This window comes from Taeniopygia guttata, chromosome 18 (genome assembly GCF_048771995.1).
Source record: "Taeniopygia guttata chromosome 18, bTaeGut7.mat, whole genome shotgun sequence".
Classification (NCBI taxonomy): Eukaryota; Metazoa; Chordata; class Aves; order Passeriformes; family Estrildidae; genus Taeniopygia; species Taeniopygia guttata.
Window position 1 is genome coordinate 3,469,013 of NC_133043.1, and position 24,303 is coordinate 3,493,315.

Sequence of the window (24,303 nt, forward strand, 5' to 3'; positions counted from 1 at the left end):
AAGGAGGGACAGGAAGAGATACCTCCATTTTGAGGTTCTCCTTGAGAACCAGTAGGTTTAAGGATCTTCCAGAGATTTCTCTCTTTTTTTTTTTTTTTCCTTCTTAATTGTTTTATCAAGATGCTACAGAATGCCAAGGTGAACAGGACCAATGCCATCAAGTGAGTCAAAGATCTTTTTCTCATGCTCTCTTTGCTCAGCCCTGATTCAGCCTGAAAACCCACAGATGAGTAAAAGTGTTGGTACAAGCCATGGGTTTTTATAACTCTGGGATTTTTGAGTCCTGTTTAATTACACCACATTATCATAGCAAAGCAGTTTCTGCAAAAGCTGCTCCTGGCTGGTTTCCCCTCCCTCCCAAGGGGACCACAGGAGATAGCTGCACCATGAGATTACTGCTGCAGAACCAAACCCTTAGCAAAGCCTCAGCAGACAGACAGAAAGACAGCACACCTCTCTCAGCTTTGGAACAGAGATTATTCCCCTGACCTAAAAAAAGAGGACATCAGAATTCTTTGCTTCACAAAGAAGAGTTTCAGCCTGTAGAGCTGGAATCTCCTCCTCTGAAGGGGCCTTGTCCTGTACTTGTTTTGCAAGTAAGAGCTTCAGTTAAGTCAGCAGAGATTTTCTCTGAGGATGACGGGCTCAGGGGAACACTGAAATGCAATTTCCCTGAGTTGCAGGGTACTGAAGGCAGAGATTGAGCGCGCCTCGGTCCCGGGCAGGATGGCACCTCTGCAGACAAGGCACTCTGCAAAATCCACAGGGGTGTTTTACTGTCCTCCCTCCAGTGAAGCCAATCTGGCAGGGTCTGGCTGCAGCAGTGCCTTGGTTTCTGCGTTTTTAAATGTACTGGTAAAGGGACGTTGTTTGCTCCAAACAAAATCTGCCTGGGCTTGGCGTTCCTGACAGGTGCCCGAGGAAAAGAAGCCAGGCAGCAGCTGAAATAAAACAAACTGCTCCTTTCCACGGGAAAGGCAAGGTAGGGCCAAGCTGAACTCGTGCAGTTATTTGAGGCTTTTCTTTGGGTTGCAGAGGCAATTTTTGTGTGTGTGTTTGCTGCAAATATGTTTAAATTCTCTCTGTTTTAGAGGCAAGTAGTCAATGCATCTGAAGTGCATACTTGACATATGTTTCTTTTCACATGCTGTCCTCCATTCATTTCATGCAGCAGATGCTCAGTTTACTACTTTAAATGTATTCCTATTTACTAAAAATTATTTTAGAAAATAGCTGTTTGGAACTAAACATTTCCAGCCCTTCTTTTGGGTGCAGGATGCTCCTTTTTGCAGCTGTCCTGGGTGGCTGCATGCAGATGTTGACAGGTTAATTTGCATTTGAAGAGCTGGGTGCAGTGAGCTAAGCAAGGGTTTTTCTTCCCTGCCTCTGAAGGCAGTCACTTAACACTTCTTGCCAAATTTAGCCCTGATGCTACTCTTCTTAATTAACTAGAGCAACATCCAAGCTGAGTTTGGCCCATTGTTAGCCAGCCATTTATTACGGGGTTGAATTAAACCCCTTGGCCGTGTAGAAGAAAGGCTTTTATTCTGAAAATTGATTGCACAAAAGTGAAACACAAGGACAGCCCTAATTCACAGAAAGGTGGTAGGTACAAGCTGGTTTATCTGATTTCCTCCATCCTGTCTCCAGGAGCTGCAAGTCCAACCTGGTTTTCCTGCCTGCTGCACACTGCTGAGGTCAGAAATGGTTTAGTAAAAAAGGAATCCTGAGGTTAAGAAGAATGTGTAGCTCACAGTGCTCAATCCCCTTTCCCAGAGAGTATTCTTTTTCTTCTTATTGTGGATTTCTTTTTCCCCTTTAAAATAAGTTCATATCAAGACTGTGAGCACAAAGACCCAGATTTAGACTTCAGTCCCTTCCATTGCTATAGGAGAAGGCAGAAGTCCTGATCCACAGCCCTGCTGTCAGCCTCTAGGAGCTGTTGCTGCTGGTCTTTCATGTGCCTGCTCCATCCACATCGGCTCAAAGCAGAGACCAAAAGCTTCCATGCTGCAGCAGGGAGAAGAGCTGGCATTCAAAGAGTTGTAGCCCTGTCACCACCAAGACCCCCTTTGCTTCCTCTTTGGTTTCTTTTCTTCCCTTTAGATGTTACAGAACTGCCAAGGAAAGCTACATCCTGTGGGTATTAGAGCACTGAGCTGAACCACAGAGACATGGGAAGACATCATTAATGTTTCTCTGGCGTTTTTTTCACCTTCTTTTCACCACACTTCTGTGCCTCCCTGCCTTGTCCCTGCCATGATCTGCTGTGGGCATGCTGATGTTACTTCTCGCCCCAAAATCTGGATTTCAGCTCAGCTTGCTGTGCATCCCCCTGGCTGAGGCTGCCATGGGGACAGAATCACCCATCTGGGGGACAAAGTTACCCTTCTGAATGTATCTGTTTTGATGTTTATTTCAGGGATTAAATGAAGTCTAACACATTGGATTCAGCCTGCATTCACCCCAGCCGTGCATGAGGGAGGTACTGGCACTGGGCACTGTCTCAAAGGGAAGTGTTTGCTCCAGTCCATCATTTCCATCACACATGAAGCTTTTCTTGGAGATATCTTTGGGTTTTCTACGTAAGAACTTCAGGGGAGGGGATGGGAATGGGGAATGTTGCTGTTAGACAGGCATGATTCAGGTACCCATGGCGACATGAGATCACTCTGCATTGTACCAGCACAAGGAGATTACCTTATACAAGAATAACTAAGAATAGAATTTTTGACCTTCAATATTTCCTTATCTGTAAACATTAGATCTGCAGAGCAGTGCAGCCTGCTTGTCAACAAGGAGAAATAAAAGAAAAATAAAACTAATTTAAAACCCCATAGTGGCAGTGAAATAAATCCATACATTTATCATTTCAGAGGTTGCCATCACTCCTGCCTCTTTTTCTGCAATGTTTAAGTGATTACATTTTTGTGTGTGTGTTATGTTTACTCTCCTAAGGATAGAACACACTTTACAGAAGCTCATGTGAATAAGAAAGCATTTTCCTTTTGCAGTGTTGCTTTCAGTTAACACACATAAACCTGCACCTTGAGCTTTCCAAAACCTTGGTTCATACCATCAAATAAATTAATGACATATCCACAAATTTATTTTTAAGTCCTTAAAAATTGAATGTTTATTACTTGAACTTTCCTTTTAAGAAATATCATGGATCTTAGCAATTGGTGCAAAACTTTATCTAGTCCAGTAAAAGGGGCAGATTCTTCACAACACTTGCACCTGCCCCTGCTCCTGCCAGCATTAGCATGGAAGTATTTGAATAAAAAAAAGATCCTTGAAGTGAAGAAATGCAGGATGAGATTCTAAGCTTACCATAAGAGCTGGAAAGAAGCTTTTAAAATGAAATTCAGCATCTGCTTCTGTAGATGTCTCAGGTTTTAAGTTTCTGAGGCAGAGGGTAATTTTTAAGCAGAATCTTAACTTGCACATACATGAATTATTTCTAGTGACGGGCTCAAAAATAGCAATTTGAGCCTGTGCAATGTGTTCACACAGGGCTGGAGCACAGCCAGGCAGCCTGGCCAGGCCTGGGGACACAGAACTTTCTGCACACACCTGGATCATGCACCCCTTGCCTTGCACTGCTGCACTGGGGGCTGGGGACATGCTCTGAGTGTCCCTTGTCCCTTCCTGGGCTTGGGTCATCAGGGAGCAGCCAGAGTCTGGGGTCCAGAGGTCCTGCTGAGCTCTGAGCTGTATTTGGAGTCACTGGAGGCCAAAGGCAAAGTGCTGTCCCACGGGAGCAGGGGCCCATCGGGCAGTGTGACTCCGAGGTGCAGCTGTCACAGCCTCCCTGGCTCCTCCTGGGATGGGAGCAGCTCAGACACCGTGCTGGGAATGGGCTTCGAATCACCATCCAAGCCATGCTGCTCAGGCTCCTCCTTTGCTTCATGGGGAGAAAGGACTTTGCACTTCTCTGAGAAGAGAAAGGAGGCTGTGGTGTGGCAAAAGCAACTCCCAGGTTCTCACGCATGAGAACACTGTTAGAAAAAAAAACTCCAAGAAAAAAACCACATTAAAGCACAAAGGGGTGGCACTATCCCTGCTGGAGCCCCCCAGAAGTCCATGAAGGAGCCACTGGTATATCCAGCATTTGCAGGTTAGCAGGACATGTTGGGTAGGACTGTGGGGAGCTGCTGCAGGTAAGTCCAGAGCCTGCAGAACTAGAGTTTAGGTGATGCTGTGTCTAAAAAGTCAAAGCTCAGCCTACAAACCCCAGCACCCTGGACAACAAATGACACTGGAGAGCAGAGTCAGGAGCTGGACCCTCATGGTGAGCAGGCTGACATCAGACCTTCCCTTTCCAACCCACAGGGTTGTTTGGGGCTGTGCTCATCCCCAGGGATGGACATCCCATCTCAGAGCCCTCCAGCCAGCAGTGCAGCACCACCAGAGTTCACTGGTGCAGCAGATCCTCACTCCCCAGCAGGTATCTGCTGGCCTTAACCCGGAGATTCCACTCTGTAGAGCAGAAGTAATCCACAGTCACTGGGCAAACTTTGTCCAGAGCTTATTTGGGAGAGAAAGCCCTGCTGCATCCTGCTGGGTGCGGGAGAGCTGCTGGAGCTGGGTGATGTTTCGACATGACTGAGTATTTTTAGAGCCATCCTATAGTGCAGGATTTTTAACTTCCATTTCACAGCCCTTGAAGCCTGGCAAACTTTCATTAACATTTGATGCCTTGAAGTCATGCAAGGTCTGGGGGGAAAGGGAGGGGAAGGAGCGAAAAGGAATACACCTTTTTGGAGCAAAGTTGGTGGGAAGCTTAGAAAAAGCCTCCAGTCCCTCCTTTTTGTACCAGGTGGTTTTAAAGGACCCCAACCACTCAGAAAACAAAGCTGGAATTCCAAAACATGGCTGGGTGGAAGAGTCTTAATTAACATGTGAAACACCTGGAGTCTCTCAGGCCCCTGGGGAGTTGAACCCCACCACCCTGCAAGGATCATGCCTCTCTTTTTTGCCCATTATTAGGCAACTTTGCTCATACAGGGCTGTTTGACCCATAAATCCCCAAATTATTTATAAGCCATCAGGCATCCATCCTCAAGCAGAGAACACGAGCCATGGAGAAATCAAAGGATTTGCTCCCAGTTCCCTCACTGCCATTTCTGCTCAGCACAATGTAAGGCTTTTTTGCCCAAAGTTATAACCAATGAAAACAGTGCTTCCCTGGCTACAAGGCAGACTTTCAACTGGAAAATAAGTTAACAGAAACTCTATTTTTCCCCCCTCTAAATATACGCGCGCACACACACACACACACACACACACACACACAGAGCGTCTCTTCACGCACACAACTGAGATTTTTCATAGGCTGAGGAGTAGGAAGAAGAGACGTATTTTTGTCTCCTTGGCAAAAATATATTGGCAGCATATCACTGAGTTGTAAAGATTGAGTAAGTACCGGAGCACGGCCCCGTTAAGCGGGTTTTGGAACTCTGCCCCTTGGCTGCCTCTGCCCGTCTGCCAGCGCCTGGCAGGGACACTGCCCTGGGGCACTCGGGCTGAGGGGCCCAAACAGCCCACCCAGGCTCCTGAGGAGGAAGAGGAGGTTGCACTCCATGGAAATGAGGAGCTGTCAGCTCTGCAGCACGCCAGATGAGGTGTCTGAAGGGGAGAGGAGCTGTAAATCTCCCCCTGGGATGGCAGCGTTCCTGGGCAGTCAGAGCTGTTGCGTGGCTCCTGATGTGGACCTGGCAGGAGGTGTCACCAGAGGGTGACAGACTGGTCCTCCCCTGCTTTCTAAACTCGGGGGGAAATCAGGTCCCCTGGATGTTGTTATCCAAGGGCAGGGAGAAACACGAAGGGCTGAGGGAGTCAGTGGCACAACAGACACCACAACCAGGCACAGGCACCTGCCCCTTGCCCAGCCTTCCCAGCAAAAGGAAAATCTTTTGGTTTTCTCCTCCCAGCTCTAAACATTCCCAGCTTCTTCCATGCCATCCCAGGACAGCAGCAGGCAGTGAGCATTTCTGGTTACAATGGCAGATGTGCCTGATGATGGTACGGGCTGGGAGTCTCACATACATTATTTAGAGCAAATTCTGGGATTCTAAATTGGATTGCTCAAAGCTCCCATCACCACTGCCCTTCCCCAGTGCAGGTAGAGACATTTCATAGTAGAACACAATCCTGAAATACAGAAAGTAAACTCAGAAATCTCGACCATAAAATATTTATGAGTCTGTGCTTTGGTGCATTGTAATTTTGCATGATATGTTTTGCTTTTCAAGACTGACTAGATTAAGGCTCTTCTGATTCATTAAACACATTTTCCCAAATGCTGTTTCTACAAATATTGTTGGGTCATTGTGTTTAGTTGCATTTATTAGCTGGTGTAACAAGGAACGTACGTCTCCCATAAACCTGAGAGGAACCCGCTTAAATGTGTTGCTCTGAATCTCAGCAGAGAAGAAAACAGTGCTCATGAATAATTAAAGCTTAAAGAGGTCATGCTGGTTTTGCAGCCTCATTTTTATTTGTCACTGCTTAGTTTGCATTAGGAAATAGGAAGTTTCAGGTGCAGCAGCCAAATGGAATCTCTTCTCCATGTGCTCATTTAAACAGATCTATTTGGTAGCTGTCTCCATTTTTATGTATTAGGTCATTTGTTAGCTGTAATAATTTAAATCAGTCCTGGGAATTAGGAAGTTTAAGGCTTTTAATTCTCATCAGGCAGTGGCTGTGCATCCCTTTGCCTTCTGGCAGGAAGGAGCACTGGCTCCTCAGGTGGACAGGGCTGGGGTGCAGGCAGACATGGGGTGCAGGCAGGGTGGGGATTCAGAAACACCAGGATTCGGGCAGGACTGGGATGCAGGCAGGGCTGGGATGCAGGCAGGACTGGGATGCAGGCAGGGCTGGGATGCAGGCAGGGCTGGGATGCAGCAGGACTGGGATGCAGGCAGGGCTGGGATGCAGGCAGGACTGGGATGCAGAAACACTGGGATGCAGGCAGGGCTGGGATGCAGGCAGGGCTGGGATGCAGGCAGGGCTGGGATTCAGAAACACTGGGATGCAGGCAGGACTGGGATGCAGGCAGGACTGGGATGCAGCAGGGCTCTCAGGAAGGACCTGATTCACCTTCTGCTCCCCATCTCCACAGGCCTCTCCAATCAGCCAAGCCCCTGCTCTCCTCCCAAGCCCCTCACTCACCTCCAGCCACCCCCTGCCTGCCCTTCCCATCTCCTTCTCAGCTTTCTCTCCCTCCCACTTTCTCCCAAGTTTCTTTTCCTCCTCATCTGTGAACCACCTCCCATTCCTCCACATTCTGCCCCAAAGTACTCCTTTGCTCTTTTTCTGCTCCTTTGCTCTCTTTTCACATTGCTCTCAGCCTTTCTCCATGAAGGTGCAGCACCTTTTGGGTTGCATGCACTGCTGGGAATCAGGAATAACCAAGGCAGTAGTAACTCTAATTCAAGTTAAAATCCTACATGCTGCCTTTATATTCCCTTCCAGGATTTAACAATGGCGAAATATTTGTGTTCCTTTCATTTTCTCCCACTGGAAGCTGCTCAGTCTCTCCAGCAGCTCTGCTATTTGTTCCCAAGGTTAGACATCAGCCCTGGGTATTCAGCTCGACAGTGTGCACAGCACTAATCTCTCCTGGTGGAGTGTCTTTCACACTGATGCATCATGCAGATGATTACTGAGACCTTTGCCTTGCATTTCCCAAATCCAGCCATCAGCAGGGTTTGGCAGTTCCACCCCTTTCTCCCAACCTTTAGATTCCCTGTTGTCATCTGCCTTGTTTGTGTCCCGCATCACTGCCTGTGCATGATCAATCTCTAGAGGCTGTGCTTCTATGTATAACTCAACAAGCTGGCAGAGAGACCAGGAAGACTCATTTGTGTGCTCCAAAACGAATGGAGATCCAACTCAAGGTCACTGCATTCCAAAGACAGACACATTACAAGCATTCCTTTCAACTAAGATGATTTATGGAGTGTTGTTTCCCTATTGCTTCTTCAATATCCAACTATTTTTCTGAATGCCATCATCTTATGATGAATCTGCATGGATTGAAGAGATGTGGAATCATTACAAGATTCCAGAAGTGTCCAAATATCCTACATATTTCTAATCAATTCGCTAGCAAGTCCTATATCACTACTGTCCAGTGTAAACTTCATGCTTTTTCATTTAAAAATTCCCAACTTTGCAATGTATCAATGAACCAAAAGAAAGTTTGTAAAGGAAGTTCAGCTCTAGATGTCAGGTAAGAGGCATTCCCTGCTATTGGAGATGACAGTAACTCATTTAATCCGAGAGGTAATTATTTAGTGCCTTGCAAGCTTCTGCTACATCAAGAGATCTCACCATGAGTAATCAGAACAATCAATTATCAATTATCAGTATTGATTGCATCAGTAATATGAACCATCTCCTTATTAATAAAATATTAATAATATTAATCATTTTTCCCTACTGACTAGATCTGGAAGGTTTTTCCATCAGAGAAGACACCAGGTGCACCCTGTGCAAGTTACCCCAAACATCCCCAAGGATTTCCCAGGTCTTCATTCCGGAGAGTCGTTTCTTAAATTTTAGACTGCTGTATGCCAGCTTCAAACCTTGCCTGGTGTGAGATGAAAATGTTGCAGAAAATGGGGGGGAAATGGCAGTTTAAGACAGTCTAAAAGTAGAAATTAAGAACAGTAAGGCAACAGCTGGAGGTTGTGCACATGTGAAAGTTGAAGTGGCAGAAAATAGAAGGGATTAAGCATCACACATTGCACTGGGGGTGTTTCAGGTAGTTCAGGAAGCACCCCAGAGGTGACCATGGCAGTGATTCAAATTACAAACTCAGTAGAGACTTTAAAGATACATCAATGTCCATTTCCTTGAATCCCACCCCCAAGAAATGCCAAGCCATGGGACAGGATGTGCAGATGTGCTGTGATCCTAAAAGGTGAAGCCACCAAGCCCTGGATGATCACGTGTTAATGAGGGAGAACCGATGACTTCCCAAAGGAAGGGAAACCATATGGGTAAAAACCAAACTACCCCTTAAGGGAAACTTGACTCCAATTGTGCAGATGCAGGAAAAAGCCATGGTTTGACATTGTGAAAATAAACATGATTTGTCATTTTGCAGCATATGAGCTTCACCAGGCAGAACGAGAGCCTGTTCTCAGAACTGCACCCGCTACAGTTTGGCACTTCAGCCCTCTCACAGTCTGATGGACTGGCAGCAGCCTCCCTGCATGAGCCTTTGTGCCACTGAATCTATGTCAGGGTCAAGAATACTGGGGGGGAAGAACAGGTTTTGGTGCAAATCCTGGCTAGATTCAGACCAGCATTGTTCATTTCCTACACTGAGGTGTTGGGGAGGTGATGGTCACTGTGGAGCCATTCACAGCTGTGAAAAACAACTCAGTCTCTGGTGTGTTGTGCCAAAAGCACTGCCAGTTACTAAAGTACCTCTTTAAATTAAGGTATTTGGAGCCAGAATGTAAGTAAGAGCTGGAAACTCATCGGAGGAGACTCTCAGCTCAGAGCTCTGATGGATGAAGGCTCTCACCTCAGAAGCCAACACCAGCTCCTCAAGTGTTAGACTAATTTTAGCTAAGGTGGAAAAGTCAGCTACAGAACTCTAATGGAGGTTTCTATCCAAGCTCCAAATTCACTTCAAAAGGATGAGGAGGATTATATCAGCCCCCCAGAAACAGCCTCAGCACAGTGGCAGCAGAGCAAAATATGGAAGTGAGTGGTGAGACAAACTCCTGGGCTGCCGGGATAAAGGACTGAGGCAAGAGACGCAGGACGAGACGAGGTGTGAAGGCAGAACACAGCGAGTGTGGGCCGGGGTGGTGGAGAGAAAAGCAGACACAGAGAAGTGAGTTAACAGCCCCACGACAAACCAGAAATGTTGACAGTTTCTTGGGACTGAGCCAGGCATGAGAACGCTCACCATGGCAGGGCTGACTTGTGTCTGACTTGAAAATGTTCCTCAAACAGCATCACCAGTGTTGCCCCAAAACAACCATGGCAGATCCAGGCTGAGGGATTGCCCCTATTTCCCTGTGCTGTTGATTTACAAAATGCAAGCTGAACATCAGGGCTGGAAGTTTGTTAGACTTGCTCCCTAGAAAACACAGAGTCATTCCCTCAATAAAAAGGGAACAACAAAAAAAGCTCTGTAAAAAGGAACAACAAAAAAGACTAAAACAGAACCCCCTGAAATTTACCCCACTTTGCCATCCAAGCAGCAGCAGGAGAAAATTGCAAATTGTAGTAGGAAGACCCATCAGCAGGGCTTGTGGAATTACACAGCACACTCTGTGATCTGCTGCTTGGCCAAGAAAAGGCAGCTGGAAAGGGCTAGGAGAACTGTTGAATAACCTCAGTCATTAATTCTGTGGCCAAAATACTGCTTTATGAGGCAAATATTTGAAGAAACTGGAAAGTGAGTAGCCTAAACCAACAGGTAACATACAACTCTCCCCTGCTCTGCCACTGCCCTGCGTTTCCCTGGTACCATTGGTATTCACTGTGGTAGCACAAGGACACTTAGTACTTTTGGCAGCAGTTCTGTAATGACTGAAGAGAATTCAAAGGATAGCAGCCAGACACTGTGATGTGTTTTATTAGCTCCCAGATGTGCAGGTGAGGTGAATCTTTGGGAAATGAGTTTTGCTGCCACGAGTTTTCTAACATCGCTCAAGGTCTCAAAATCCTATAATGGAACAAAAGGCTGTCGTGGAATTTGAAAGGTATCTATGGCAAAACATCTTTTCTAAATCTGTTCATTTCTTACACAGAAATACAAATGCACAGCATCTTTGATGACATTTGTCCAGATGAAAACAGGAGGTCAGCTGCTGAGGCTTTGTGTTTTCCACATGAATTATAAGTGACTGAGCCTCTGTAGGCATTTCCTCAGATACCTTCTGGTGTAGATGATCCAGAATCTAGAGATGCTTTACCAGGCTGTATAAAATAGTGCTTGGTGCATCCTGGATTACAGAATGTCAAAAAAACAAGAGTATTTTGCTCAGAGAGTAAAATTGTTCCTGCCAGAATTAGAAGTCAGCCCCCAACACCAGAGGTGCTCCATCCATGGAGGTGTCCAAGGGTAGGTTGGACAGGGCTTGGAGCAGCCTGGGGCAGTGGAAGCTGTTGGGACAAGATGAGCTTTAAGGTCCCTTCCAACCCAAACCATTCTGTCGTTGCATGAACAGTGGATTTTTTTTACCTCCTAAGCAAAGCATCCCTTCTGCTATGGGACAAACTTCCATGGGAAATAGTGAGCGTCCCCTGGCCTCTGGAGGGGATCAGCTAAGGCCACAGGAGACTCAGGAGTGTTCAAAAAGGGGTGGCTGTGCCATGAAGGTCGACCTGCCCGAACAGGAACCTCTCCAGTCGCTATTTGCAGCTCTGGAATTGGCACTCAGAGCAGTGGAGGTGGCTCCTCGGCCACGCCAGGCATCAGCTCCACTGCAGTCTGAGAGCACTGCAGAAGCAGTAATGCAAGGAACAGAGCAGCACAGCCTTCCTTCTGTGGGGCTGGGCTGAAAGAAGGGCTGTGAGCAGCCTCTCCTCCAACAGAGAGGGCTTTGTGCAGGAGCACCAGGGAGAGGCTGCAGGCAGCAAAAGGGAATCAGATCAAGCACTGCCACAGCGCAGGCAAGTTGGGGAAAGCAGATCAGGATATTCTAAATACTGGAGAGTGGTCTCTTCTCTCACAGAAAGTCTGCAGTAAGTACAGGAGGGAGCATTTACTATGTGAAGGGAAGAGAATGGAGTGAGCACACCGATGACAAGATGAACCAAGACCTGTTCCTGGAGAAAACGTGCTCCTGCCAGGCTGGAGGGGAATGGGGAGCACTAAAGGCCAGGCAAGATCTCCTCTGCAGTGCGTGGGCAGCAGCAGCTGCTCCAGCATCTCCTCCAGCTCCTGGGAGCCCTCCCGAGGTGCTGGGCACACTGGGAAGGTGTTCTGCCTTTAAAAGCCCTAAAGAGGAGCAAAATGGAGCAGGCAGCAAATGCTGAGTGGTTGCTCCTCACCTGACACCGAGGGGACTGCTGGAAGCTCCGAGCAGTGGAAGGTCTGTAGGCAGCCGAGGGGGAGGACTGGAAAAAGGGGGAAATTCACGTCACAGCAGAAAATAAGAAAATAAGAGACTGGAGGAGGAGTTTTGCTTTGCCCACCAGACAATTGAAAATAGATCAAAAGAAGAACCCAAAGGGTTTGTTTGAGATGACAGCTCCTAAGGAAGAAAGTGGGGCAAATTTGATACATTTCAACATTTTAAAATAATTGTCTTTCTGCCCAGGAAGTAGATGGGAAGCAAATGAAAGGGAGTAGGCCAGATTTTGATATCATTGGGTGAGGCAGATATGAGTCCTGTACAGGGAAATCAGAAGCTGGCCCAAAAGTAGGCAGTTCCTTTTCCTGCAATGAGAAACAAGTGAGTTCTGAGTTAGGGAATTGTGTGAAAGACAAAGACACTTCTATAAGTGAAACAAAATATTCTTTTTTTCACAGTCTCAAGACCTGTAGAGAAACGTGGTTAGGAATAAGGATTAATTCCTTTTAAAGACTCAGCTGAGCTGAATTTGCTTTGGCCTGACCATGGCACACACAGGCAGTTTGTCCTGCCCATCTGGTTTATGGCACCAGGGTTGCCCACAGTTATGGGAATAAAGTCCTACTCTTTTTATGTCCTGAGCATTTTCTGAACATAGGATCTACTCTGGCTAAAGTATGACAATAACCCCAGGTACGAGCAGTGCTCTTCATCAAATTCATCTTCAGGATGAAACAAAAATACAAACTGTCATATGGACAAATTTCCAGGACTGGCAGGACTCCGAGGGTGTCAGACAGAATCTGTCTCAAAACCAGCCTATGCTTTGAAGTTTCCATCTCTTACAACAGCCAAACTTTTTTCAAAGGCAGACACCCAATAAATGTGTATTTAACCTCCTGAGGCTTCTTCCTCTGCTGTCTGCATCCTCCACAGTGATGAAGGCGGCTCACAGCAGCATTGTGGAGAAGCAAATTCACATGAGGTGTGTTTTGCACATGACCTGCATCAATAGTTCATGATTTCTTTTATAACAACAGCATTAAACATCTCCAGGCAGAGGCTCGTGGGATCTCTGCTCATTCGAGTAACTTAAGGACAGGCTTGTGAAACTCTCAGCAACCAGCAGGAGACAAATAATCAAACTTGGGACAGCTTAACACAGAAAGTTCCAAGCTACAGGATATTTTCCTAATGCTGTTCCTTGTGGTCTGAGGGGAGAGATCAGGACTAGAATAAATCCCTGTCTGACCAGCAGCACCACAAAGCAGGTTTTGAAAGTAAAAGGAGGTGCATCCTTTATTCCTCTTCTCGAGGGTTATTTTGTGACAAGAGGAATGAGAAGAAAGCCAAGGCAGCAGCTGCGTGTGCTGCGGTGTCAGTGCAGTGAGACAGGGGAGCTGTACTGGTGGAAAATCAAACAAATGAACACAGTGCACAGATAGATATTTTTGTGGAGATGAACATTTTTTGGCATGTCTGATCTCCTTTGCTCACTATTGCTCAAATCACTCAGCAAAGGGCTTCAGAACCTGTCAGCAGAGAAATCCTCCTAAGGAAAAAAATACACAACTGTTTTTCTTCTTCCCTGGCAGAGTCCAGCACTGAGACACTCTCACCCTATAAATAGAGGTTCTCCACTGATGTCCAAGGGAAGTGTAAAGCCATGCCATTAAGGAAACCCAGTCCTGCACAACGTGCTGGGATGGACACTGTGTTCAGGCAACTTCTGTTACCACAGCCCCACTCTGCTTGTCACACTTTTCTCGTGGTCTGTGATGCTGTCTGTCAGTCAACCCTCTCCGTGCTGATATATTCAGAAAACTTGTCATTTAAACATTCAGATATTCATGTGTTGCAGTAAATCAGGCTGACAGCTGGCTCTGGAACTGAGGTACAGTATTTAATCACAGAATAGATGCAACAAGCAGAACCATTGGTCCAAATTTCCCACGGTACCTTACTAATTGCCTCATTTTTAATATACAGTCAGCTCCTTGCAAATTGTATTCCCTGTTTCCACAAGCACTTGCTGTCAAATGATCCTGAAAATAATTTCATTCCGTGTCTCCAAACCATCCCAGAAGTCCCACATTTGCCAGAAAGCGATGGGCTGGTTGGTGAGGTTTTGGCGTGGGTGGCTGTGGGTGTATTTACCTGCTGAAGCCAAGTGGCCACTTCTGAGCTGACATTCACAGCCTTCATCCCACCAGTGCAGCTCCTCTGGGAGAATCCCCTGCCTCACACTATTAATAGCGTGCACTGTGTGCTCCAAGTATCCAGAGCTGCTCAAGAGCTGGAGGAATGTGGCTGTTGGCAGGGGAGGCTTTGATCCAAGACACAGCGAGTGTCTGGTGTCCCATGAGAAAACCAGAAAGGCTCCTCTGCCCGTTCCCAAACCCAGCGTTTTCTGCATCAAGGAGGGCTGGCAGCTGGAGGAGTCAATGGGGCAGAGGCTCTGCAGAAGATGAAGGAGGGAGCAGCTCAGCCCCCTCTCCACGAGTCTCCCACTGCTATCAGATATCGCCTCCCGCCAGCCTGCTCAGCACGGGAGACAAAAATCGCTATTGACAGAAGTCCCCCGCAGACAGGGCCCTCTGCTGCAGAGCTGCTCCAGTCTGGAGTGCTGGAAACCTATTTTAAATGACAACAGAGCAGTAATGCTATATGGGAAGATCTTGTTGTGTAGAGTTTTCAAGACTGGGGCAGGGAGAAAACAAAAGTACAGCCTTGTATTGACAAATATTGTCAGACATTTGAGGACTCTGTTTTCCAGTGCTGATTTTTGCAAACACTTCCAGGGCATCAGGGAATGCTGTCATTGATGAACACTAACCACAGGAAATGGCTGGTCTCAAAGACATGGCTGATGGTACGGACAATAACAGGATCGTGTAATGCATGGCCACCAAATTAATAAGCATTTGCGTCCTAAGCATTAACCTTCACTCTCAGTCATCAAAAAATAAAAACCCAGTGAACAATCTGCAGTGGTAGAGGCAGGATCATTAAAGGATTATTTGAGAAAGAGCAAGGAGAAGGCAGTACATCATCAGAATCTGGGATCACTACTTTGATTTGCTGTTGAAACCTCTATGTATTTTGAGATCTCAAACCCCAAAACAAAGCTTAATCTTCACTTAGGCACTACAGTTGCCTCCCTTATCATGTTATCTGAGTACATCACACTCTAATTATAGTTGTCTGAACAACACTTAGTGAGATTGGGAAGTACTAACCTTGCCAGAGAAGCCCTTGAACACAGAGTAGAACCAAGTCAGAAATGCTTTTCAGTTTCTAATTGCCAGCTAAGTATGTTGCAGCCAGTGGAAAAAAATTGTTCTTACACCATCAACAACACTTCAGAAAATTTACCTCTTCATTATCATTAATGCAGATCCTGAAGTCCTGGCTCAAAATTCAGAACAAAGTTTTTGTTATTATGAGGGGAAAAAATGCATTCTAATATTTGTATTTCTAAAAGCATCATTAAAGACGTATCAGTAATCATTCAAAGAAAGGAGTAATACTTACAGCATCTCAGTGGGATATTATATCTCACTCTCAAGAGGTATCCAGAAGTGCTTCTCAATATTTTAGTATCTGGTAGGCAGTGATTGCAGTTTATTTATCTCTCTCTAGTAGGTACAGCAGTAGGAGTTAAATATTCCATCTTCCTCTCCCAAGGCTATAAGGGACTGTATCCCCAAACTCAAGCAAGAAGGAAAATCTCTCTCCCCCATCCCCTCCTGGGGTGAGAAATGGCTTTGTGTGCTCAGTGAGTGTGGACATGTGGCCATGTTTGCTTTTACATTTCTTCAGGGCAGCTCCTGAGAAGCCTTGGGGAAGAGGTTCAAGGAGCTCAGCCCTCGTGCAGATGCTTGCAGAATGATTGTTACTGAGTTTAATTGAGTTTTTCCTTTTCTGCCACCTCTGCCATTCCATGACTTTTTTTCTTTATGCATTGCTTTACATGGTAGGGCATGGAGATGAATATTCCACCAAAGTTCAGCTTTAACTTGCTCCTATTTTTTATGTATAAATACAACTCAGACTCTGCTGTCAGCTTTTAGAGCTGACCACTGCTTTAGTCGCTTCTCCAGCTAGTTTTGCCAAATCAAAGTCCATCATTATGAAGAGCCTTTATTTCAGATACTTTGTGGATTGAATGAGGCCTCAATACTGTGTAGATCACCAGAGTTCTTGATAACAACTTCAAGCCTCACTGAGAGTTTAATAAGCTGTTGCTGAATTACATTGCACTTGTTAAGTTTATAGAAAAAAGTTATTCAGTCTGTTGCTGTTATTAGCTATCAAACATCACAGACACTAGAGAGAAGCCTTAACAAGTATGTCGGGTCTGAACTACATAAAAAATACTGGGGAGAATATTTTGAATTCCTAGGCTTGACACAGGTCTGAATTTCAGTTATTTGAAATTTCTATAATAATTTAGCCAGATAAATAATAACCAATTAATAATGATCAATCCCAGTATTCCTAAAAACTGAAAATGAAAAGGAACTCTCAAACTCATCCAGATTTTTCTGAGGGAGGGGACAGGGCAAAGAGGTGAGCAACCTGTTTTTTACCTCTGCTAGTCTTGCTAATACTCTTTCATGTGAAAGGAAATGAAAGTCTCATCAGTGCTGCCCTCCTGCTGCATTCCAGCCCTGCTGTGGAAGGAATGGCTTCATGGCCTCTGTGAAAGTTCTGCTCAGGGGCCCATTTCACTCAGCAGTTTAATTATGTTGAGCCATTTTACAGAGCCCAAACCCCTCCATCAGTCCATCAGTGCTGCAGCACAAGAGGCTTTGAGAATGTTTCGGTCTTGCAGACTCCTCATCTGTGAAGTGAGTTTCTGGAGTGAGGTGTTTGTTTGGGCTGTTGCCATGTGCACACTCGGAACGTGCAAAGGGAGCCTGTGGTGGGGACACAGAGCTCCCTCCTTCAGGCATCTCCCTGTCTGCACTGCAGCTCAGTGACCTGCCACACTTCTACTTTTATATCAGCTCTGCATAAATTCAGACAATTGCCTTAACCTTTATTGGAGAACCATAAAATCACGGAGTGGTTTGGGTTCAAAGGGATCTTAAAGCTCACTCAGTTCCACCCACACTTTCCACTGTCCCAGGCTGCCCTGTCCAACCTGGCCTTGGACACTTGCAGGGATGGGGCAGCCACAGCTTCTCTGGGCACAGGGAGCAATTTTGCCCTTTATCTCCTCTAACCCAGTGTGAGAAGGACACAGAATACAGCACCTACAGACAGACAAGCTGCACAGACTGAGAGATGGCCCACCCATACACACACAAGCACAATCACTGAGCAGCCTATTTCCATGGGAATTTAGGATGGGAAAACCATTTAGACGTTTTTTTTCCTTATTAAATAGGATAAAAATCACACTCTGAATGTATTTCCTGTAAATTGCACACCTTAATGGACACTCGATGAAATGACTATCCAGTCTCAGAGGGTCTGTAATGTTGGGGGTGATTCAGTTCTGTTGTGCGAACTGCCATGAAAATAAGCACTGGGATCTTTAAAATCTGAGTTCTGCATTGCCCTGCCTGAGAGCCATGAGGGGCAGCAGCCCCCGTGGTGGCCAGCACGGGATGCACGGGCACGCAGGCTCAGCAGGAGCAGCCCCAGCTGAAGTGCTCTCCCCACCTGGCAGCCAGGACAGGTGTGTCACTTCCAGATGTGACATGAGCCACTTGCATCTTGTTCCCAGCCTTTGAAGTGCTGTGCAGAGAAAGCCTGAGCAGTTGCTGCAATTAGAGCTGATACATCATTTACTGGAAGAATTTAATGCGCTGTAGTAGCAAACCTGCAGTTGACACTCACAGGGTGCAATTTAAATCCTCCGGATTAGTAATTCTTTTGAGATTTTTGTAATCATTGGTAATAGGTAGTGAAATAAATCCACATTTATATCCTACAGACTGCAGCTGTGCTTCTGTTAAAGTAGTATTAAGTGATGGGTTTTAAATCCTTCTGCCAGCTCGAGCTGTAAGCACCGAGACTCCTGTGCAGGGATGGCTCAGCCTGGGCGATGTGTTCCCGAGCAGGAGAGCTCTGGTTAATGAATAATGAAAGCACCACGGCACAATCCCAGCTCAGGGCTCACTCCTGCAGGAAGCTCTCAGGGGAGAGCTCCCCGTGTAGCTCCCTGTGCCACAGCGACCCAGCTGCAGCTCAGACTGTGGATAACTGTGACAGGAAAGAACACAAAATGCCCATGGACAGCTTTACCTACATGGACAAAGTGCTGAGGTGTCCAGTCGAGCGAGGGGTTTGTCCGGCCAGCCCTGGTGTTGTCCCTCCAGGGATCAGGAGCACACACCATGCCCTGACTTTACTGCACAGACTCCCAGTTAGCTAAACAAATATGCTATTAAAAGCTGAGCCAACCTTGAGTGGGACATACAGGCTTAAACTGCAGCAGGAAGAGATTTATGGACTTGTTTTTGCAGCCTAGGGAGTAATTGAAGAGACCTCAGACAATTCAGCATTTACTGGCAATTGACTGGGGTGAGATGGGAAGGGTGATGGGAGTGAGATTGGCACTGGGAGCCCCAGCCATGGAGCAGGGACCCAGCCTGACAACCACTCTGGGAACAAAAAGAAGCTTTGCAAACTCAGTATGCTTGTAAGATAAGCACAGTACTGATAAAGTGAAGCACTTAAAGATTAAAAAACTCAAGAGAATGATATAAGTGGCTGAAGGAAAGAACCCAGGAATCCTGGCTGTCCCTTCCTTCAGCCCAAAATTCATTACTTTAGAGATGGTGTCTTGACCAGTTATATAAAGCACATTTACCTGGTTCTGATCCCTATGGATTCTGTTTGCTTTGTTTCCTTTAGGAATCTACAAAGGACATTGTTTCCGGATCAACCACTTCCCTGAAGACAATGACTACGACCACGACAGCTCAGAGTACCTTCTCCGTAAGTGAGCAGTGATACCTGGCACACAGGTGTGGCCACAGGGGCTTCCCTGGGCTTCTCTTCTGCAGACAGCAGCCCCACTTTTTCTCTCTGCCAGACCGGCCCAAACTGGGCTGCACATCCCAGTGGTGGCACATGTCCAGTCCATGCAGAGGCTGACACCATCACCACCCTTGGGACCCCACTTCATAGAGTCATTGAATCAAGGAATGGTTTGTGTTGGAAGGGACCTTAAAGACCATCTAGTTCCAACCCTCTTGCCATGGGGTTTCAAGGATTTTTTTCCAAGGGTTTCCTTCAGCCAGGGGAATGCTCACAATTTTGGTGCTGATTATCTATACATCATCTGACAAAATGTCAAATGAAAACTACAGCTATCGTGCCCAGATCTGCAAGGACATTTTACAGAGGGAGTATTTATAGGGTTAGTGTAACAAAACAGGTTTGAGGAGTGGGTTCCAGCCCATTAGGAAGCTTTACCAAATGCTTAAACCCAACCCTTACTCAAGCCTCAGCCTCTGCAGCTGGTGAGCCACGTCCTCCTGCAGTGAAATTACTGCACTGTAAGAAGGAAGCTGAAATTTCTGCAGCTAACAGCAAAATCCCAGCATGAACAGGGACCGTGGCTTCCCTGCCTGGCCAACCAGCCACTGCTGCTCCAGGCTGGCATTTAATCCCCCCAGAAGGGATTCCACCCACCAACCTGGTGCTTGGAGTCAGGGCAGTTGTTTCCTCCCCTCCACATGACCATTCTCTCAGCTGATGGCAGGCCTTGGAACCCAACCATGAAGTCTGCAAAGTTGGAGTTAGATTCCCCTTCCCCAGAGGACTCCTTGCCTTGTTCCTTGTGAAGGAAAGAGCTGAGCAGCCAAGCTGAAAGCAGTGCCCTTTACAGGGAGAGGAACTGCAGCTCACAAGGTGTTGGGAAATCAGGGAACAGAGAACAACGCTGCTGGCAAGGCAGAGAACTCCTCAATTACAATATTAATTACCTGAAACACCACTTAAAAAACCACTCTACCCTTCTGCTCTCTTCTGGGCAACAACTCCTTGTTGCTAAGACATGAAGAAGGAAAAAAAATCTCCAAAAAGTTTGCCTCACCAGAAAACCCAGATGTTTTTTTCCTCTTTGCTCTTGTCAATTTAGATCAGTCATAGCAGCCGGGTGACACGATTTCAGAGCTCAGGCAAAGGCAGAATGTGAGCACAGCTGAATTTATCTGTCATACAAAACCTCGGAACTAATGTTAAATTGATGTCAAGTCAACTTTAGGAAACAAACATCATTAGTAAAAGGAAAGAGAAATTAAGTAGCATCTTGATAAAAACACATTATGCCTTCTTTATATGGAGAAAAGTGAGAACTGGGAAAAACAGTCTCCAGCTCCATGTTAAGCTACGAGACTGGTAAATTGTTTGTAACTGTGCTTGTTTGCAAGTGACTAAGTACGGATCTTAAAAACAAGTTGGTCCAACCCTTTATGTCTTTTGCAAAATCAGTCTCCAGTGTCTCCCCACAGAGCAGAGCTCACCTCACAGAGTCTGCATGGAGACAAGGCTCCTTGGCTTTGACTTTCATAAGAAAACTGCAGTTTCCCATGCTCAGAGTTGATTTAGAGATTACTGAAAGGTAACATGTCTAAATCCAGAGGAGATGAGCTCATACCTATATGTAATAGGGACCAAATCATTGTCTAAGACAGGAGGATATTTGCATCCTCTTTCACAGGGACGTGAGAGCTTCTGTCCTGTTTTTGCCCTCTGCAACACTTTTGCAGTCTACTGGCTCCATTCTCCACTATTTCTGGCCATTTCTTGGCACAGTTTCCCAGAGGGACATGTTGGGACTAATATTTATTTTTCCTGCCTGGCTTAGACAAAGGCACCCACACTCATGTATTTTGTGCTCCTGAAACAGCAGCATGAGGGTCTCAGTCTCTCCCGCAGTCCCCACATTAACTTGGGCTTCTGAGAAATGCAAACACTGTAGTGCCAGCAGGATCGAGCCCTGGTTCAAAATCCCATGGAAATCAGTGACAAAAATGACTGATTTTGGGAGACTGGTCTAGGGAATGGGTAGAGGCAGGAGTTTGGATTTTGCCCTTTGATGTTCAAGCTGCTCCCTGCGAAACCAAGCAAATGAGAGCGTGGGACAAGCTGACACGTGCAGAGGAGCTCAGACAAGACCCTTCCTATTGAAACCTTCCCCGTGGCAACACACGCCCATCTGTGTGTCTAAAAAAATCCCCCTCACATGCCTGAGCAGAGCCCCAGCGAGCAGCAGATGTCCCAGTGCCAGCACAGACCCCGGGCTGCCACCGCATCCCCAGCGGCAAACGTGCCCTGTGTTCCCTGGTCCCTGGCTCCTGCTTCCCTGGCTCCTGCTTCCCCATCTCCTGCTTCCCCATCTCCTGCTTCCCCATCTCCTGCTTCCCTTGTCTCCTGCTTCCCTGGCTCCTGCTTCCCCGTCTCCTGCTTCCCTGGTCTCCTGCTTCCCTGGTCTCCTGCTTCCCTGGCTCCTGCTTCCCTTGTCTCCTGCTTCCCCATCTTCTGCTTCCCTGGCTCCTGCTTCCCCGTCTCCTGCTTCCCTGGTCTCCTGCTTCCCCATCTCCTGCTTCCCCATCTCCTGCTTCCCTGGTCTCTTGCTTCCCCATCTCCTGCTTCCCCATCTCCTGCTTCCCTTGTCTCCTGCTTCCCCATCTCCTGCTTCCCCATCTGCTTCCCCGTCCGTCTCCTGCTTCCCTGGTCCCTGGTCTCCTGCTTCCCTTGTCTCCTGCTTCCCTTGTCTCCTGCTTCCCCATCTCCTTCTTCCCTGGTCCCTTGTCTCCTGCTTCCCCGTCTCCTGCTTCCCTGTCCGTCTCCTGCTTCCCTGGCTCCTGCTTCCCTGGTCTCCTGCTTCCCTGGCTCCTGCTTCCCTTGTCTCCTGCTTCCCCATCTTCTGCTCCCCCGTCTCCTGCTCCCCTCCTCTCCCCCATCCCTCCGAGCACACAACCCCCGAGCTGCTCCCGCCCAGCACCGCACGAAGCAGGGGCGCCTGTCCCTTTGCAGAAGGGGGAATCTCATCCTCGCTGTGCTGTGCTGGGGGTGTCGGGGCTCTGAGCAGGGGGACCCTGCTTCAGGGGCATCTCTACACTTTCATGCCCTTCCTCGCTGCATGTTAGAGCATCCTCTCTTCAAAGCCATTCCCTCGGCTCCTGCCTTTCTGCAGATTCAAAGCCCGAGCCGAGCAGGGTTTGCAACCCCACGGGGAGGAGCAGGGCCGCGGCTCCACCGAAGGAGGTGTCACCCACATAGCAGCGCACAGCAGGCGATGCAAACCGACAGGACGGTAAACAAGGGCGGGAGTAAAGCCAGGGAGAAAGCAAAAACCAGATTGCCTTAATGTTTTTTGATGTGCTGTCACTTTATTACCAGTATCAGGAGACATATGTAAATTCTACGTGGTACCTTATGAGCTTCCTTTGAAATTTCTGAGCTAAAAGTACACATTGTAAGAAAAAATATACTGTGGATTTTTTTTCAGGAAGAGAATACTGTGTGTTTTGTTTCTCTTTGCATTAATTGCCTACTATAGAAAAATTATCTCTGAAGATTATTAGTACAAATAGAACAACCCACCCCCTATATTTGATACATCTGACAGGTTCCTTCTAATGACATCACTGAAACATTTTGGAAAAGCTCTTTGATTTAACTGAAATAATTATAAACAGCATGACCATAAAATGCAGGAAACAATAACCAGAAAGGGTGGGCCAGAGGCGATTTTAAGTCTTTAGCCAGGGCACAAAAACAGACAGAGATTTGGGGTGCCTTAAAGTCCAGCAGCAGAGACTGACTTTGAATCTAACAATTTCTAACAATTGACTGAAAACACGGATCCAAAAGCCAAAGTGCTTTGGCACACGTGGGGATACCCAGGCCGAGGGATCAGGCTCTCACCTCTCCAAGGCTTTGAGCAGAGAGAGACCTTCCAGCCCCTGACATCGGCCGGGCTTGGCAGCTCCGGCGAGACGCTCTCTGAATAGCAATGCACCCGCCTGGCCGGGCTTCAGATCCGGCTGGAAATGCCCCATCTGTGAAGGACACGTGGGAGAGGATGGACTTCTCTCCCTTTGCAGATCGGCAGAGGCAGAAGCTGCCCAGGCAGGCTGTGTGGTGTTGGGTTTGTGTTCTCGCCTCCCCGAGGCCCGGGAGCGGCGCTGGAGCGGAGCCGCCCGCCCCGTCCCTCCCGCAGCACCGGGAGCTCCGCCGCCAGACCAGGGAATCGTCAGGCAGCGATTCACTGAGCCGGGAACGGCACGGCCATCGACAGCGGAAGAGAAATCCGCAGCTGGAACATCTGCCCGTGTCTCCCGGGGAAACGGGCGCCGCTCGCCGTGCGGGGCAGCCCGGAGGATGCTCCTGTCCCGCTCAGCCCCGGGCCTCCCTCTGCCGAGGGCTTTCCGTGCTGCTGGGACAGCAGCCCCTGACTGCCCCTCGCTTTGGGATCCCCCAGCCTGGCGCCCTTTGCTGTGCCAGCGCTCCCCTCCGTGCCCTGCCTTTCCCCAGCTTCAGGGTGATCCCATTTTCCACAGCAGTATTCAGTACCTTATCTCCCCTTCTTCAAAAAATAAATCTTCTCTCTACAGCAATAAAACGCGGTTCCTCACTCTGCCTTTCAAGAACCCCTGCCATCTTTTACCCCTTTGGTTTTTACAACACAGACATCTCTCTTCTTATGCTTGTTTATTTTTTCTCAGCCCCAGTCGATTGCTGCTCTGTCTTGTTGTGACCCGACTTTGAAAGCTGGCTTGAAGTCGTGTTTTAATATTTTTGTGGGGGGTTTTATACGCTGATGAATGGACTGAAGCATGCAGAATTTTAAATTACTACTTTGCTGTCGGGAAACTAAACACAAACATCTAAGACACACTTGTTAAAATTCCTTCCTTAGAAATCTGAAAGGTTTCGATGTCCCTAATATCCAGCAAAAGAAAAAGGGGTTATTAGCTGTGCTTGCTAGCAACGTGGATGCTGCTGACTTCAAGAGCTGTAATTTGCTCACCTTGTGTGTGCACCACAGAACAGATCCGCCTGCTCCAGCTGTCCCAAACGTCGTAGGCTTCATAGCCAGCTCATGAATTTTTCACTGCTTCTCTCTGCGTGGTGCTGGGTCTTACTGTCACTTATCTCATGCTTTGCCAGAAATATTCTGCACACGGTGGCATCAGAAGATGCCAACAATGCTGGACTTCCTGGGAGAAAGCTCAAAAGACTGAAGCCCCTCATTTGAGAGTCTGCGTCACACTGGCCA

At 47.3% G+C, this 24,303-nt stretch overlaps 1 protein-coding gene across 1 annotated transcript in view; it reads left to right on the plus strand.

The window, feature by feature from the left end:
- The window catches only part of CACNG4 (calcium voltage-gated channel auxiliary subunit gamma 4), a 43,748-nt gene that overhangs the window by 13,720 nt on the left and 5,725 nt on the right, over positions 1 to 24,303 (plus strand). The window contains exon 2 of the mRNA XM_030287480.4: positions 18,924 to 19,007. Coding sequence (XP_030143340.1) covers positions 18,924 to 19,007 — 84 coding nt within the window. The remainder of the gene's footprint in view (positions 1 to 18,923; positions 19,008 to 24,303) is intronic.